Raw genomic sequence first — 16,718 nt, forward strand, 5'->3', positions numbered from 1 at the left:
GCTCTAGGCAACTCCTTGCTCTGCTCCCTCCTGCCACAGCTGCACTTAGATGAAGCACTTGCTGGCCAGAGCTGCCGGCATGCACCACACACACACACACACACACACACACACACACACGTCTCCAAGGCTGTATGTAAAAGGAGGGGGGCATCCTTACACACCAAATGCCTACTGCTCTGCCCTGTGGCAATATCCCACGACACTGTTCATCAGAAGTTCTCAGATCTCTGTTAGACTAATCTTATGCCCTCCAGAGCAGGCCGTGTGTGTGTGTGTGTGTGTGTGTGTGTGTGTGTGTGTGTGTGTGTGTGTGTGGTATGTCGGAGTAGGGGCAGGGAGGTACATGTATGCAGATGTGAGTGCCAGATAAAAGCCAGAAGTCAACCTCAGGCATTGACAGTCCCCAAACACTACGTATCTTGCCTTTGAGACTTGGCGAGGTACTCAGCACCTTGGCAAGGCTGGCAGGCCGTCGTGCCCAAGGGCTCTGGCTGTCTGCACCTCCCCAGCACCGGCATTGCAACTACAAACCACCACACCTGGCTTTTTAAGTGTGCATTCTGGGGATCAAACTTAGGTCATGGTGCTTTCCAGGCAAGCCCTGCATCAACTGAGCCCCCTCCCCAGCCCAAGAGCAAGTTCTTCAGTTGTCCACTTGCTGTCCATTTGTTTCTGTAATGAGCTGAGCATACAGTGTGATCCATTTGGACTCTAGCAGATGCCAGTAGCACCGTACTTACTGAAGATACTGAAATTGCTGTGTTTTGGCTCCAGGTTGACATGATGAACAAGATGCCGTGTTTGGTAAATTTTGCTAAAGAACACCTTTTAAACAAATAGAATTTCCTGGCAGACAAGGTGGCAGCATTCAACAAAGACTCCTCTTCCCAGGCCTTCAGAGTGACTCAGAATCCCATGCTGTTTAGAGGTTAATCAGACAAAACCTACCAGAGCCAGATAGGCGGAGATGATGGCTCTGGGGCAGGGCTGTTGGTTTCTAGCAAGTACCTGGGGCTCCCTTATTTCTTTCTTCTTTGTAAAGTGAAGATAACAGTATGTCATTGTCCAGTGTGTGTCCTATGGGTTGCATGACTTAGCCCAGGTGAAGTGCTTCGGACAGACTTTGAGACAAACTCTCCTCCTTTTGCCTCAGCCACATGGAGCCGTGGCTCTCCCTACTCCACATAGGATCACATGGCCTCTTGTGTCCTAGCGCCCATCACCCCTCCTCTGAATGCTAGTGTAGGATGCCCTTATGCTGACCTTCCCTCGGAAGAGTGTCAGCCATTGCACAACGAGAAAACTAGACATGGTGGCATACAATTTCAATCCTAGCACTAGGGAGGCAGAGTTGAGTGAATCTCTGTGAGTTTGAGGCCAGGCTGGGACAGAGTGGGACCCTGCCTCCCCAAAATAAAATAAAATAATACGAGAAAAAGTAGAAGCATTACTATATTTTGATTGCAACCCTAGAGCAACACATTGTCTGACACTACAGTGGATAGTTCTCTCCTTGCTGGGACCAAATGCCTAGCAATAAACAGATTTGCCTTCTAGCTGGAGGGGCACAGCCAGAGGTGGCTGCTCACATTAAGTCCACAGTCAGGAAGTAAAACCAAATGACTGCTGGGGCTCAGGTCACTTTCTCCATTTTGTATTCAGTCCCAGACCCCAGCCCATGAGAGAGAGCCACCTACATTTAGGGTGTGTCTTCCCACCTCAGTAAATATAATCTAGAAAATCCCTCAGAGGCATGCCCGAAGACTTGTCTCCTAGGAGATTCTAGAGCTTATCAAATTGACAATCAATATCAGCCATCACAAATGACAGAAGTGGCATTTTTATTATTATACTCCCCCCAAATTTCACATTAGCCATAAAGAAAGAGCCGATAAGGGTACTCAGCTCTTAGCACCCATCCATGGAAGCTGAACCAGAGTACTCAGCTCTTAGCACCTATCCATGGAAGCTGAACTGGAGTACTCAGCTCTTAGCACCCATCCATGGAAGCTGAACCAGAGTACTCAGCTCTTAGCACCCATCCATGGAAGCTGAACCAGAGTACTCAGATCTTAGCACCCATCCATGGAAGCTGAACTGGAGTTCAAATCTGAGGATCATTCATGGAAACTGCAGTGTAAGGAGTAGGTGGAGAAAGAGAGCCTAAGACTTGGCCCTGGGCAAGCGTGGAGTGGAGATGGCAGCCCAAGGCAGCATGGGACAGCCCTGGCCAGCACCATGAGGAGAGGGAGCAGCCTGCACAGAGGAGGGAACCTTGGTGCCCCATGTGCCTGAGGCAGAGACCTACTCCACTGGCCAGTGGAATTCAGATGCCCAGGTGACCTCAAGGTCTCCATGGCCAGCATCCCTCCGGTGGTCTTGCCTTGCTATTCCAGCCACGTCCCTTGCCCCCATCCCCATGTCTGAGTCTCCTTGAAAGTGCTTGGTAGTTACCACACTGTGTTATGATTGTGGGGACAGTGAGCAGGGGGTGAGTTCTGACATTACATTTTTTCCAAAATATTAAAGTCCCGAGGCACCATCCTCTAAGTTTCCATTCACCCGCAAGAGCAGTTTCTGCCTTTATTTATGACTTTCATCTGAGCAAAAGGGAGCTGAGATGCATCTTAGAGCTTCCATATCCCCGAGCTTATTGACTGAGAAGAAGGAAGAGCTGGCATCCTCAGCAGTTTTCCTGTGCCCGAGGACCCAGGAGCTCTCTCCATCACTGTCCCCTCTTTACAAGACACTTTAAGGGCCCTCTAATCCCATCAGCTCCCCTCCGAAGGGGTGACTCAGGCACTAGCTGGGTCTTTTTTTCTCTAAGCTCAACTCACGATGGAATCTAAGGCTAAATAAATTGTGATCAGGAGGCCCTGCCAGATTGAGATGAAAACTAGGAGGAAAATTAATTTTTTTTCTAGAAAATAACACTTTCAGTAAGGAGCAAGGCAAAGCTCTGAAGCAATGCAGAACTAGGGTAAAGGTGGGGCAGGTGAAAGGAAGACAGGAAGAGCAGCCTGTCAGTCACCACAGAAAGGAAGGGAAACGTGCACACACACACACGTACATGCACACACTCACAACATGCGTACACACATGTGTACACACATGCACACACATGCATACATACACACATGTACACATACATGCACACACACACATACACACACACTCATACCATGCGTACATGCATACATGCACACACATGCATGCATACACACATGTACACACATACATGCACACACACATACACACACTCACACACACAACATGCGTACATACATACATGCACACACATTCATGCATGCATGCATATACACATGTATACATGCACACACACATACACTCACACACACTCACAACATGCGTACATACACACATGCACACACACATGCATGCATACATGCATGCATACACACATGTACACACATACATACACACACGCACACACAAACGCATGTACATGCACACACTCATAACATGCATACACACACATACATACACACAAGTACACACATACATGCACACACATACACACACATGCACACACTCACAACATGCATACATAAACACACATGCACACACACATGCATATACTCCTAACATGCATACACACACACACACACACACACACACACGCATGCATACACACTTAATAGAAGTGTTTTTATACATGAGATGGCACCCTAGAGTGAGCCACCATATTCGGGAGACCGGATAATGAAAGTGGCAGTTTGCAACTCTGGGAACACCACTACAGGGTCTCCTGATTCAACAAGTGTGATCTCAGCAGAGCACTGCAGGCTAGCCCTCATATCTGCCACTCTCTTGTCTGTGCGTCAGCTCTTGCAGTCCCAGAAACCTATTCTGACAGAACTCTTTGTGGTAGGAACAGGGCACAGTGGAGTCCTCTGGGAGAACACAGAGGAAGAGCCTGGGCCTTCTTTCATTCACCATTGAGCCTGAATGCTCTCCTGCTGGCCCAGAGCTCTTCTGGGAGGAGGGGTGACTTCTGGCCCATGTACCTCAGCTATTCCGTTGTCTTGCAGGCTATCAGATTTCCTGGGAGGTGTACGGGAGAAATGACTCTCGGCTCACACACACCCTCAACAGCACGACCCATGAGTACAAGATCCAAGGATTGTCGTCACTCACCACCTACACCATTGACGTGGCTGCCGTGACAGCTGCAGGCGTGGGCCTGACCACATCATCCACCATCTCTTCAGGAGTGCCCCCAGGTCAGTGGATCGTGGCACCCATACTTTGCCTGTGCTTGTAATCTCCGACCCTCTCGATATGGTGGCATCTCCATGCAGAAGCCACCAAGTGCCTTGAGAGCTAAGGTCAGGGCTTAGTCTCCTGCTGAGACGTGTGAAGGCACAGGACTCTGGTGCACCCTCACCCTCGCCTTCCCCAGTATCTCACTGCCCCAGTATCTCACTTCCCCAGTATCTCAGAGTGTGAGCACAGACAGACATGGCGTGAAAGGAAGAAGAAGAGTGATCTCCATGGGGCTAAAACATGGTCTCCACGGCCCAAGGTTTCCACAGCCAATGACTACAGGGATGGTAGAAGCCTTTGAGAATGGGAAATAAGAAAAATATGTTGAAATTAAGTCTAGGAGGGGCTGGATGAGCACACGGTTGTGGGTTTGATCCTCAGAACATGCAAACCAGGTGTGTGATAATGCACACCTATAATGCAAGGGTTCCCCAAGTAAAGGCAGGTAGATTAGGAGTTCAAGCCCATCCTTGGCTATACAATAAGTTGACAATCATCCTGGGTTACATGGGACCCCATCTTAAAAACAGCAAAGACCATGAAGCTTAGAGCTCCAGCTACCAAAATGTTAGGAACTGGGGTTTTTAATAGGAAAAGGTGGGGCTAGGGAGATGGATCAGAAGTTAATAGCACTTGTTGCTCTTGCACAGGACCCAAATTCCATGTCTGGACCCCCACATGGTGGCTCACAGCTGACTATAACTCCAATTCTAAGGGACCCAATACTGTTTTCTGACCTCGGAGGGCACCAGGTATACACATAGAGCACAAACATCCACACAGGCAAAACACTCATATACATAAACAACAAATCTGAGAAAGAAACAATAGTAGACATGATGATGAAAGCAGGAGCAGTCTGCAGGGTGTGGGTGGCTGAGTTCAGCGAGCCACTGTGGCAGAATCCGCTCGTGAGAAAATGTCTGACACCCCTTCCGGTGTGTCCCTTTGAAACTCACAGGAGCTTCCTATACACCTAGCTCAGCTCCAGAGAACCAGCACTCACTCCTGCTCTCAGCTTTAAAGCTTCTGTTTAAGATGGAGATGTTGTGTTCTGAAGCCTCACAAACACCAGTGCATACAGGGATGGGAGGTTGTCACGGGTCTACCGGTTCAATCCTACAATTATAGCTGTCAAGTCTCCTACCATTTAAAAGACGCTCAGTGAACGGCTGGAGAGATGAGTCACTGGTAAGAGCGCTTGCTGCTTAAGCAGAAAAGCCTGAGTTTGGATCGCAGCATCCTCGTCAGAAGCCAGGTGTAGCTGCAGTCAAGCTTGTAAGCCCAGCACTGACAGGGATGAGAGGGAAACAGGATGGCTGGGGCTTGATGGCTGCCAGCCTAGCTCTATGTTCAGTGAGAGACTGTGTCTCAAAAGACAAAGAGTCACAGTGATGGCCTCCTCTGAGTTTTGTACATGCACAGGTGTGTGCACCTACACGCATATATGCACATATATCACATGCACATAATCACATGCATATACACTACATGCATGTATACTATGTACACAATGTGTGTGCGCACACACACGCATGTGCACACACAGACAGCACACGCAGACACATACATGCAACATGCATGTCAATTTTCCTTATTTGAAAACTATGACAACTGTATTCATAGAGGCCCAGAAAACTCACATGAAGTCAATTCATATTTGCTCCTCCCTTCCAACTCAGTCTCATAACCTGATTGTTCTGAAGAGAGCTATATGTGTCTAAAGATAATGTAAAACAGATGAAATGTGTGCACTGAAAGGAGCCCTCAGGAGACCCTAGAAGTCTCAGCCTCAGGAGCCCAGGAGCCCTCCGGATCCCCCCCCCCCCGGAAACCTCAATAGCCCCCAGGAGCACTCAGGGGCTCTCAGAAGTCCTCAGGAGCTGCAGGAACTCTCGGGAACCCCAGGAGACGTCAGAAGTGTTCAGGAGCTCTCAGGAGTCCTCACCGAGCCCCCCAAGAGACCTCAGGAGCTGTCAGGAGTCATTCCGGAGTTCCTCAGGAGTTCCTCAGGAGCCTCTAGGAGCCTTCAGGAACCCTAAGGAGACCTCAGCAGCCCTTAGGAGCCCACAGGAACCACCAGGAGCCCCCAGGAGCCCCAGAAGCCCACAGGAGCCCCTAGGAGCCCCAGGAGCCCTCAGGAGCCCCCAGAGCCCCCGGAGTCTTCAGGAGCCCTCAGAGTCCTCAGGAGACCCAGGAGACCCAGGAGACCCAGCAGCTCCAGGAGCCCTCAGGAGACCCCAGGAGCCCCAGGAGCCCTCAGGAGCCCCCGGAGTCTCACACATCCATCCTCAGCTCTTCTTATGGTGCCGCTCTAAACCTACTCCCTCTGAATCCAGATTCTGTGTGGAGACAGAGGAGGAGACTGAGGGAGCATCTGAATCCACGGAGAGTCCTCCCCTGCTACCAGTCGGAGATGGTGCTTCATTGAGTGTGGGCCTAGTCTGCACCAGCAGGAGGAGGTGTGACCAAGCATTTCTTCCCAGCTGCAGATAGTGGCCATTTCACAAGGTAGTGGCCCTGACACTGACATGGGTACCAGAATTACAGGCACCTGTCATGCCACTGAAAGCTGGGCCCTACCAGAGGAACTAGTGCATGGAGGTGAGGTGAGACTCCTGAGTTTGCTTTGGGATAACTTCTCCATTCCATAAGCATGGAAGGTCATCACACTAAGGCAAGACAGTATTGGTTTAAGTCTTCTATCGACAAAAAGATTCCTTACAATATTTTTCCCTGCTATGTGTGGTCCATGTGCACATATGCATGTGATGGTCAGAGGCCAACATCTGTTGCCTTCCTTCGTTTCATTTCATCTTATTTTGAGACAGAATCTCTCACTTAATCTGGGGCTCACTGATTGGCTAGAGTGGCTGCCCAGAAAGCACAGGATGTTTCTGTCTCTGCTTCCCCAGAACTAAGATTACAGGGGTTGGTTGCCATACCTGGCTTTAGATGGGTTCTGTGAACAGGTTTTCCAGCCCAAAGGGTATCACAATGGCAATCAGGAGCCAAAGAATGCCACAAAGTCACACTACACAACAAGCCTCACACAAGAGATGAGGGAGAAACAGAATAGTGGCTGCCCCTGAGAGGGAACAGATCCTGCAGCAGGCTGGTTGGAGGGACAGGCTCTTATAGGGTCTTTGGACCATGCACAGTAAGCTAGTGGAAAAGCATAGTGTGGCTGGAAATATTGCTTGGCCTTTAACCCTGAGCCCTGGGTTCGGGGACAGGTCAGGGGCAGGGTGACCTTCCACTGGCCTATTACCCTACATTCTGAGAATCTGAGTCCAGTTCCTCATGCTTGTACAGCCAGCACTTTACAGACTCATCCATTTCCCCAGCGTGCTCACTGATTTTACCCCGATACCCAAAGCACAGCCCCAATCACAGATTGAAAATAACATTAGTACATGATATTTTCATAGCACTGGCTCTAACGTGGGCACTGTTTTGTATGTTAAAAATGAAGCCTGACCAGGGAAAATGCAGCCTGCACATGTAGTGTGAGTCACACAGGTTTGTGGCCTGGATACTGTCCACCCCTGATAGGAAATGACCTCTGGAGGCCTCTCTACAACCAGCGATACTGTCTCTGGGCTACATGTCACCGGGAACTGCAGTGGAAGAGACAGAAGAAAGATGGAGGCATCTGCTTTGAGTGAGCCTCTGATAGCCACTGTGAAGGGAGACTGCTGAGATGCTGCTCAAGCCAGATCACCAGCGGCTGGAGGACTCTCCCATCCTGAGTACCACACTGAGTCCTGAGAAAGAGCCTCCCACAGCGATGGATGAGCCCTGCTAAGGAGCTGGCTTTTGTTTGCTGAGCTAGAGGCTTGTGTCCATTAGAAGCTGAAGAGCCATTTTTAAGAATCCAGAGAGCCAAGGACTAGAAAGAAGAGTCACTTGTCCTTCGCTTTAAACATTTCTGCTTCAAATTCATTAAGTCAGATACAGAAGGACCCTTAAGATCCTAGAGACCCTGCTTGTGACAATATCACGCTGTTACCAAAGGGGTTTTATTTTTTCGTGTCAAGACCTGCCTTCAAATACTCCAGCAATGCAAGCTAAGACATTTCCCCTCAAGAACCTGCAGATAGCAAATGTATTTCTTTCCTTCCTCTCTCCTTTTCTTTCTTTCTTTCTTCCCTCAATTCTTCCTTCTCTCTTTTCCCCTTTCTCCCCACCTCTCTCCTCCCATACTCAACCCCCTCTCCTTCTTTCTTTCTCTTAGATTCTAGAGATGGAACCCTTAGCCTTGTGTATGCTAGGCAAGTGTTCTACCACTGAGCTACATCCCAGCCTCATTTTTGATTTTCACTGTTTGTTTGTTTGAATTTTTTTGAGATAAGATCTCATGTATCCCAGGCTAGCCCCAAACTTCCTGTGATAACCTTCTGCCTTTATCTCCTGAGTACCGGAATTACAAAAGTGCCCTGCCATGCCTGGTCTTACAGTGCTGGAGATCAAGCCAAGGGCTTTGTGGGTACTAGGTGAACCCCACCTCCTGAGGTATACATCCAGCCCTTTGTTCTCACTTTTTAGAGAAGTTCTTCTCTGCATTATTTCCCTTCTCTCTTTAACTTATATCTTCCTTTTGGGAATTTCTCACTATAAACACTTTATTGAACTTGCAAGTAAGCCTGGCCTTCTACATAGCAGCCCACTAGTGTCTGAGTATGAGTGGGCTTAAGGCCAAGAAACTTCAGATGATGGGGCTCACCTTCTACCTTATGTGACTTCCAGAATAACTGAGTCCAGGAAAGAGTTCTGCACTGTTACTTGCTTTTGGTTGTCTTGGAAACTCCATCCATGGCCTCCAGATTTCCATCCCTTCCTCAACCCTGACTTCCTGGGCATCATAGGAGCAGGGAAAAGAAGTCAGACTGTCCTTTTTTTGGTGCCAGAGCAGGAAACTGGAGGATGTAATAATGTTCCCTTGTCTTTCTTTGCACAATAAGTGCCTATTAATTATCTGTTCTGTTGAAAGATGAATAAGACAGGAGTCTTCTAATGCCACTTCAGATGGCCTGGAGCACAGCAGGTGGCACTGTTAGAGGAAGGACCCTGCTGGGAGGCCTCTGCTGGGGAAGCTGCAGGGCTTCTCACTCTCCTGGCTTGGTAAACAAGTGCAGTAAAGAGTCATTTTGAAGCTGTTTCTTCCCTAACATGTTTGCACTCTCCCTAAGCGTTGACAGAAGTTAACCCTCTTCCCACCTCTCTCATCCCTCTTTAGACCTTCCTGGTGCTCCATCCAACCTGGTCATCTCCAACATCAGCCCTCGCTCAGCCACACTCCAGTTCCGACCTGGCTATGATGGGAAGACAGCCATCTGCAGGTGGATTGTAGAGGGGCAGGTACGAGTCTCATGGCCTTGTGTGTCCGTTGCTTTTTTTCAGTGCTGTGGCAACGTATGTGACACACAGCAGCTTAAGAAAGAAGGTTTCTTAACTGGCTCACAGTTGCAGGTACCATCCATCAAGGCAGAGAAGTCATGGAAGCAGGAGCAGGAGCAACCAGTCACATGACAATCCACAATCAGAAAGCATAGAGGGATGATTGCTGATATTCAGATCATTTTCTCTTTTGTTATTCAGTCCAGGATCCCAGCATGTGGGATGGGGATACCCATATTAAGAGTGGGTCTTTTTACTTCAACTACCTCAATCTGGAATCTCCCTCAAAGACATAACCAAAGGTGTGTCTCCTAGGTAATCCTAGATGCTGTCAAGTTACCAATATTAACCACTACCTCCTGGAAGCTGCTGCTCTTGTCATAGAAAGATGACAAGGACCTGCCCTTGGGGAAATTGTTGATGTTGCTTGTAGAGTGTCTCCTCAGGTTCTGGAGGGACTGGGGGTTGGAGGGTAAAAGGGACTGAGCTTGGAGGGGAAGATCAGGGACAGGAATAACATCAGACTCTGGAGGCAAAGATGAGAAAACCAAGGTCTTGTCAGATAATCAGAGAAGTGAGAATAACTGAAATCTCAGTGTGAAGCCCCAAGTTAGATAGCATAGCTGACTGTTTTAAATTCTACAACACTGTTAGCTACCAAACTGGTATGGCTTATCTGTCAAAGAGCATCATGGGTTCAGTGGCCTTTCTAGAACAGGCTCTGTCTCCAGGTGCTGTTCTGGGCATGGAGAATCAAGTGGTAGCCTGTGCTGTGGAAGGAAAGATTCCTGCATGGCAGCATCTCCTTCTTCAGGGTGTATCTGGAGACAGCACAGAACATTGAGAAGTGATGGAAATATCTATCATATTGGCCCCAGGATGGGCTATGGAAAAGACTCAATGTAGTACCAAGGGTTATAACAAGCATGGGAAGGCTTAGACATGTAGGAGGGCTATGCAGATAGGATCTGCTGGCATGGACAAGTACCACTCATTCCACCAGTTCCATATTCTGATAATGGAGAAAAAGATAAAGAACAAAATTACAAGCAGTGTATGGCAAAGTTTGGAAATAGTTACTATGTGATTAGTTCCTGGTGACCCATTACTGTTCTTTCACTGAGTAGGAGAAATCTCTTTTGGGAATTGGCGTGAATTAGGAAGTGAATCTTATGCATACATGTGCAAAAGTTTCACCAAGCCCACCTTTCTGGAAATCTCTGTAGAATCTCTACAGTGTAAACAATCTAGATGGAGGTGATCCATCACTGGGACTGAGACTATTTACTTGAAAAAAAATAAGACTTACCTGTATTTTATATCTAAAAAAAAGACAGAAAAAACTCCCAGTTAATACAACAAAAATTATGATAGGAAGCAGACTTTGAAACTCTTAGAAGAAAAATGTGCCTGTGGAAAACTAATTGTCACAGCTCAGTGTTTATTGGTCTTAGTAGCTGAGCAAGCACTAAAAACACATATGTTGTTTCTTGAAGTATTCTTATACTCCTTGTTTCTTAACCTCTCATTTCTCCTCATCCACTGGCAGCCACTTGTCTTCTGTCACCATAGATCATATATCTTTTTTGTTCAAAAGAGTTGACTACCCTTTTTCCCAGTGCCATGCCCTGTTGACAACACCTAGGCCCTGGAGAGGCCCCTGCATGATTCCTTCTAGTGGTACCACTTAGCACTCTTCTGTCCCCTGTGTCCTTTAAACCAGAAATTTATCACAAAAACTTGATGAGATACGTCTCCTTCTCTTTTTCCTGCTTGCTTGCTTGCTTTCTTGCTTTCTTTCTTTCTTTCTTTCTTTCTTTCTTTCTTCCTTTCTTCCCTCCTTCCTGCATCCTCAGCATACCTTTGGTGTTCTGAGAAGGTTGAGGTAGATCAAGAGCAGAGAGTCTCAATAGAGTAGCAGATAGGAATTTGCTGCCTGGTCTATGATCACTACTCTTTTATTTCCCCCATTGATGTTTTCTCTAATGGACTTATCCATGTATAGTTTTTTACCTAAATTGTTGTCTTTGGACATTCAGAATGGTAATTTTCACATTCTCTCAACCTTTACTCATTCTATCTCTGGAACTTTGATGAGAAGCCCTTGCCCTTATCACCCACATTGTTTAGGTACCCCAAAGCCAGGAAGGCAGAAAACCACTTAGCTCTCTTTTCTTTCACCTATAAGTTATCAAAGTAAGGCACTGTGTACTTCTTCCAGTGTTAAACAGATTTACTTCCTTTGTATGTGTGTCCTATCCCTTTCTGACCATCGCAACAACTCTGAAAGCATATGATTCAATATGTTCCAGGTATTTTGAAGTAATTATTTAAACTGACTTTTCTTAATCAGCCACCATGTTCCTGACTAGTCTAGGCCTATAGCCAGGAGCAGCAGTGGCATATTCTTGCCTCTGCTAGGCTCAGGCTGCCGGCTCCGGTGGCCAGAGATGCTGGCGCATGGGCGATGTCTCCACCAATCTTCCACATTGTCTCCACAAGGCTGGGCTGCGCCCAGACCATCCCGCCATCCATGCAGGGCCAGTATAAATGAGACTCCAATGTTTAGATTATCCAAAGGCTTCATAAATTTGATAATGTTCAATAACAATATGCCCACACAATTGGAGGTTTTTGCCAGTTTACTAACACACATATAAGTTGTTATCCAGGACTGTTCTTGGTACATGCATGGTCATCCATGGTGCTACATCTCTTCCCCATCTCTCCTCGTGTGTGTGCACAGGCGCACGCAGGCATGCCATGGTACATATATAAAAGTTAGAAAAAAGTGTGAGGTGTTAATCTTCACTGTTACCTTGTGTGAAACAGTATCTCTTGAGGGTTGTGTAGACAAGGTGAGTTTGTTCCTGAGCTTCTGGGGGTCTTCTGCTTCTTTCTCTTATCTGTTCATAGGAACACAGGAATTATGGACATATGCTACCATATCTAGCTTTATGTATGCTCTGATTGATTCAAACTCTGGTCCTTGTGCTTGTGTGGTGACCACTTCACCCGCAGAGGTATTTATCTCCTTTACACCCATTGTTATTCTTTAAGCCCTAAATTCACCCATTATTATCCCTTTGTGAACTAGGTCTCCTGACATGAGGTCATTTGATTTTCTGGTGGTACATGGTGTTCCAGGACATGGTGCCTTCCTGCTCCAAGCTTATATGAGCTGTTCCTACATAGGCTTCAAGTAACATTTAATGAGCTGGAGGAGCTCATTACTTCTAGATTTTTCAGGTCAGGAGAGGACATACATTACATTTTTGTTATATTTATTTACTTTATGTTCATGAGTATTTTTCCTATACACATATTTATGTACCATGCATACCTGGTGTTCATGGAAAACAGAAGAGGACATCAGATCAACTAGAACTGGAATTACAAACAGTTGTGAGCCATCATGTGTGTCCTGGAAACTGAACCTGAGTCCTCTGGAAGAATATTCAATGCTCTTAACCACTGAGCCCCTGGAACAATGGATTTGATTTTGTTTTGTTTTTTAACACCAAAAGGTTACAGTGATATTTGCAGTTCCAATCATTATCCTTAAATTTATATCTTATACTAAATGTGCCTTATACTAAAATTAATTTTTCAGAAGCCCCAATGTTATTTTCTTTGCCTGACTATTATATTGAATGTAAAACTGTGATTCCAACAAAGTAATCAACAAGACTATGGAATGCAATGTAAGTGTTTGTCCTTGGGTTTAATTCTCTCCTATAATCACAGCCAAAATGCTGAGCTTTAAAAAAGCAATCACCCAATAGTATTCTTTCTTTCTGTGCTTTCGTCATCAACTTGTATAAAACTAGACACATCCATTTCAGATATTGTATTCTTTTGTCTTGCTTATTAGCAGTTACTTTCTATAAAACAATCATTTCACCTGAAAGAAATTGCTGCGGCATTTTAAGATTATTTTCACTTTGTAACCATTTACATTATTACAAGTTTGTAACCATTTACATTGTTGCAGAGTCAAAGCTATAGAAAAGTGATCTGCTAGGAAGTCTAGGTTTTCTCACCTGTCACTATGCCCCATGGATACCATGCCTACTTGAATTTTGGCCTATCCTTTGTATATATATGCTCATGCATGTGCAAGTGCATATATATATGTAGTGCATATGTATACATATTCATGTAGAGATCAGAGGTCAACCTCAGCTCTTGCTCCTCTGATACAGTACACTTGGGTCTTGGAATAGAGTCTCTTATTGGCTTGGGGCTCACCAAACAGTCTAGGCTAGCTGGACAGCCAGCCCTGGGGATCCTCTTGTCTCCAATTCCCAAACACGGATTATAAGTGCACACCAGCCATGCCTGGGTCTTTTTTACTTGCAACTCAGGTTGCAACTGAATGAGCTACAACCCCTGTCCTCTGTTCTTATCTTTGACAACAGAAATAAGTCTACATATTTGTATCACCTTTCTTTTGTGGAATGTGGCCTCTTAATTCTCTTCCTTCAGTGACAGTTACTGCACATCTGTACATTTCCTGGTGGCTCTCTCCATCCTTTCCTGCAGTTGATCTGGTCTCCCCAGAACACACCTGCTATGTATTATCCAGCCAGTCCTCTATGTTAGACATGTAGTTTCTACCACTGCTATCAAAAACTGCCAAACACTGAGTGCATACACAATACAAACATATATGTGCTATTGGAGTTCTGCAGGTCACAAGTTTAGTGTGGGTTTCATGGATGATGCATGGTGTCCATAGGGCAGCGCTCCCTCCAGAGACTCTAGTGAGGAGCTGATTCTGTGATCATTAACATGAAGATAGACATCAGTTCCTGGGGTTTCGAGGTCCCTGAGGAGCCTGAGGTTTGGTATATGGGAAGCTACCTGTTGGCAGGGTGATTCTAACTGCTGAAGGTTCTGTTGGGTATATTCCCATCTTCAAAGTCAGCCACAGCAAAGTGGCTTGTCTTCAGGCTTGGACTCTCCTTGTACTTTGGTCTAACCTCACTGACCCTCTTCCACTGCTTTGTATCCCTGTGATGACTTTAGAATAAATAATCTGTTTTATCTGGATGCTTTTAGCCTTGTTGCCATCAGCCTAGACTCCTCAGCTGTGTGCGGCACCTTGTGCATAGGTTCCAGGAATAGAATTAAGTGCAGCTTCTGAGTCTTCTCTTGCATGATTCTGGATAGGTAGCAAGGCTTTTCCAATTTGTATGTTCTGAAGGACTCCTACCCAATTTTCTGCCCCCACTTCTATTCTTATAAGCACTTGTATGTATTTATGAGCTTTCTCTTCCTTCTTTCTTTCCTTCCTTCCTCCCCTGCCTACCTTTATCCCTTCCTTTCTTCTTTCCATCTACCCATCTTTCTTTATTCCTTTTTAAAAATATTTACTGCTGGGCTACCCAAGAATTTATGCATGGTAGGCAGATGATCTACCATTGAGCCACACCCCGAGCCCCTAACTGCCACCTAACTGTACCACTGAGCTACATACCTAGCTTTTTATTATTTATATTTTGAGACAAAGTCTCTTTAAGCTTTCCAGCCTGGGTTTGAACTCACTCTATAGCCAAACCTAGCCTTGAACTCTTGATCCTCCTGCCTTAACCTTCTATGTAGCTGGAGTTGCAGGTCTACTGCCCCACATTGTCTGTTTTCTTTCCTTTTGCAGTCTTACTGAGAGAGCTCAGCTCCTTTATCATACTAAATTGAAGCAGTGATAGGAGACCATCTTTCTTATTTCTAACTTTAAAGAAATTCTTTAAGGTTTTATTATCAAAAATGACATTTATGGAGGGTGTCCCTCTTTTTTATAGCTGTTTTTTCTGTGTTAAGACAATTGTTTCCCAATCCTGGTTTGCTAGGACATTTTCTCCTTGTTCTTCTTATTATTTTGTATTGTATTGTATGTGCTGGGGCAGATAGGTGTGCACATGCCACAGCACATATGTGAAGGTCAAAGGACAACTTGCTGGAGTCAGTTCTTCCTCTCCCCTGTGTGCCCCAGTGATGGAACCCAGCTCATTAGGCTTGACCGCAAGCCCTGCTGAGCCATCTCACTGGCCCTGAGGTTGTTTTCCATTGAGCTTAGCTTTTCCTGGCTGAGGGTTGGACTCAGCTATTAAGATCAGTGGCTGTACCTTTCATCTGTCCCTGCCATGCTGGGTGCCCCAGCAAGGGAGCTCTGGGACTTGCTACCCATGAATAGTCCGAGTCCCTGGCCTGTGGATCCTGGCTCTGCATCTCTGTGGCTGCATAACAGTCAGTCCAAGCCATCTCTTAAAATGTTACCTATACTGTAACCATTTATAAGTCTCTGCAGTGAAGGCTGCCTTTCTGGCAATGCCATGACATTTGAACCAGGAACTCCCAGCAGCTGAGATTGCCTGCACAATAACTGCACAGGATTAGGCCCCTCAACCTTCCATCATGGAGGAGTGAGGGGTTTATGCCACCCCCCCCACACACACAGGATCTATTTAATAGCTACCAAAGAAGAGAAGGAGAGAAAGAAGGAAGGATTCTTTTCTTCAGTAGTTAATCCACTGAGAAGAAAAAGGAGACCCATGGGAGAGGGAAGGCAGCCAAGAGATATCAATGGAGGATGAACAAGATCAAAATACATACATACATACATACACAGACATGCACACATATATATGCATGTGTATGTATTTTATATATAATTATATAAAATATAAATTATGTATACATATATAAATTATATATGTATAAAATTATATGTAATTTAGATTTATAATTTTAGATATTTAGTATATGCCAATAATAAGTTTTAGTTACTGTCATTGCTTTATCATCAGAAAACACATTAGAAGGTACAAGGAGAATGCAAGAGTGCTACACAGAGCCCCACCCCCACCCTCACCCACCTCCTACCCTCATGCTTACCCCCACCCTACCCAGGCTCACACAAAGGCCCCTCCAGGTTCTGTGTGTTATACCAGGACCTCCTCAGAGTAACAAGGTCTGATCCCAGGATACAAACACACCCAGCTTTTCCAACCCAATGTCTACCTTCA

At 46.0% G+C, this 16,718-nt stretch overlaps 1 protein-coding gene across 1 annotated transcript in view; it reads left to right on the top strand.

Annotated features, from left to right (window-relative positions):
• Positions 1-16,718, top strand: part of Sdk1 (sidekick cell adhesion molecule 1) — a 964,506-nt gene that overhangs the window by 792,626 nt on the left and 155,162 nt on the right. Inside the window, exons 21-22 of the mRNA XM_076923544.1 lie at positions 4,056-4,247; positions 9,530-9,651. Of these exons, the coding sequence (XP_076779659.1) occupies positions 4,056-4,247; positions 9,530-9,651 (314 nt within the window). The remainder of the gene's footprint in view (positions 1-4,055; positions 4,248-9,529; positions 9,652-16,718) is intronic.

The sequence above is a fragment of the Arvicanthis niloticus genome, chromosome 24, assembly GCF_011762505.2.
Source record: "Arvicanthis niloticus isolate mArvNil1 chromosome 24, mArvNil1.pat.X, whole genome shotgun sequence".
NCBI lineage: Eukaryota > Metazoa > Chordata > Mammalia > Rodentia > Muridae > Arvicanthis > Arvicanthis niloticus.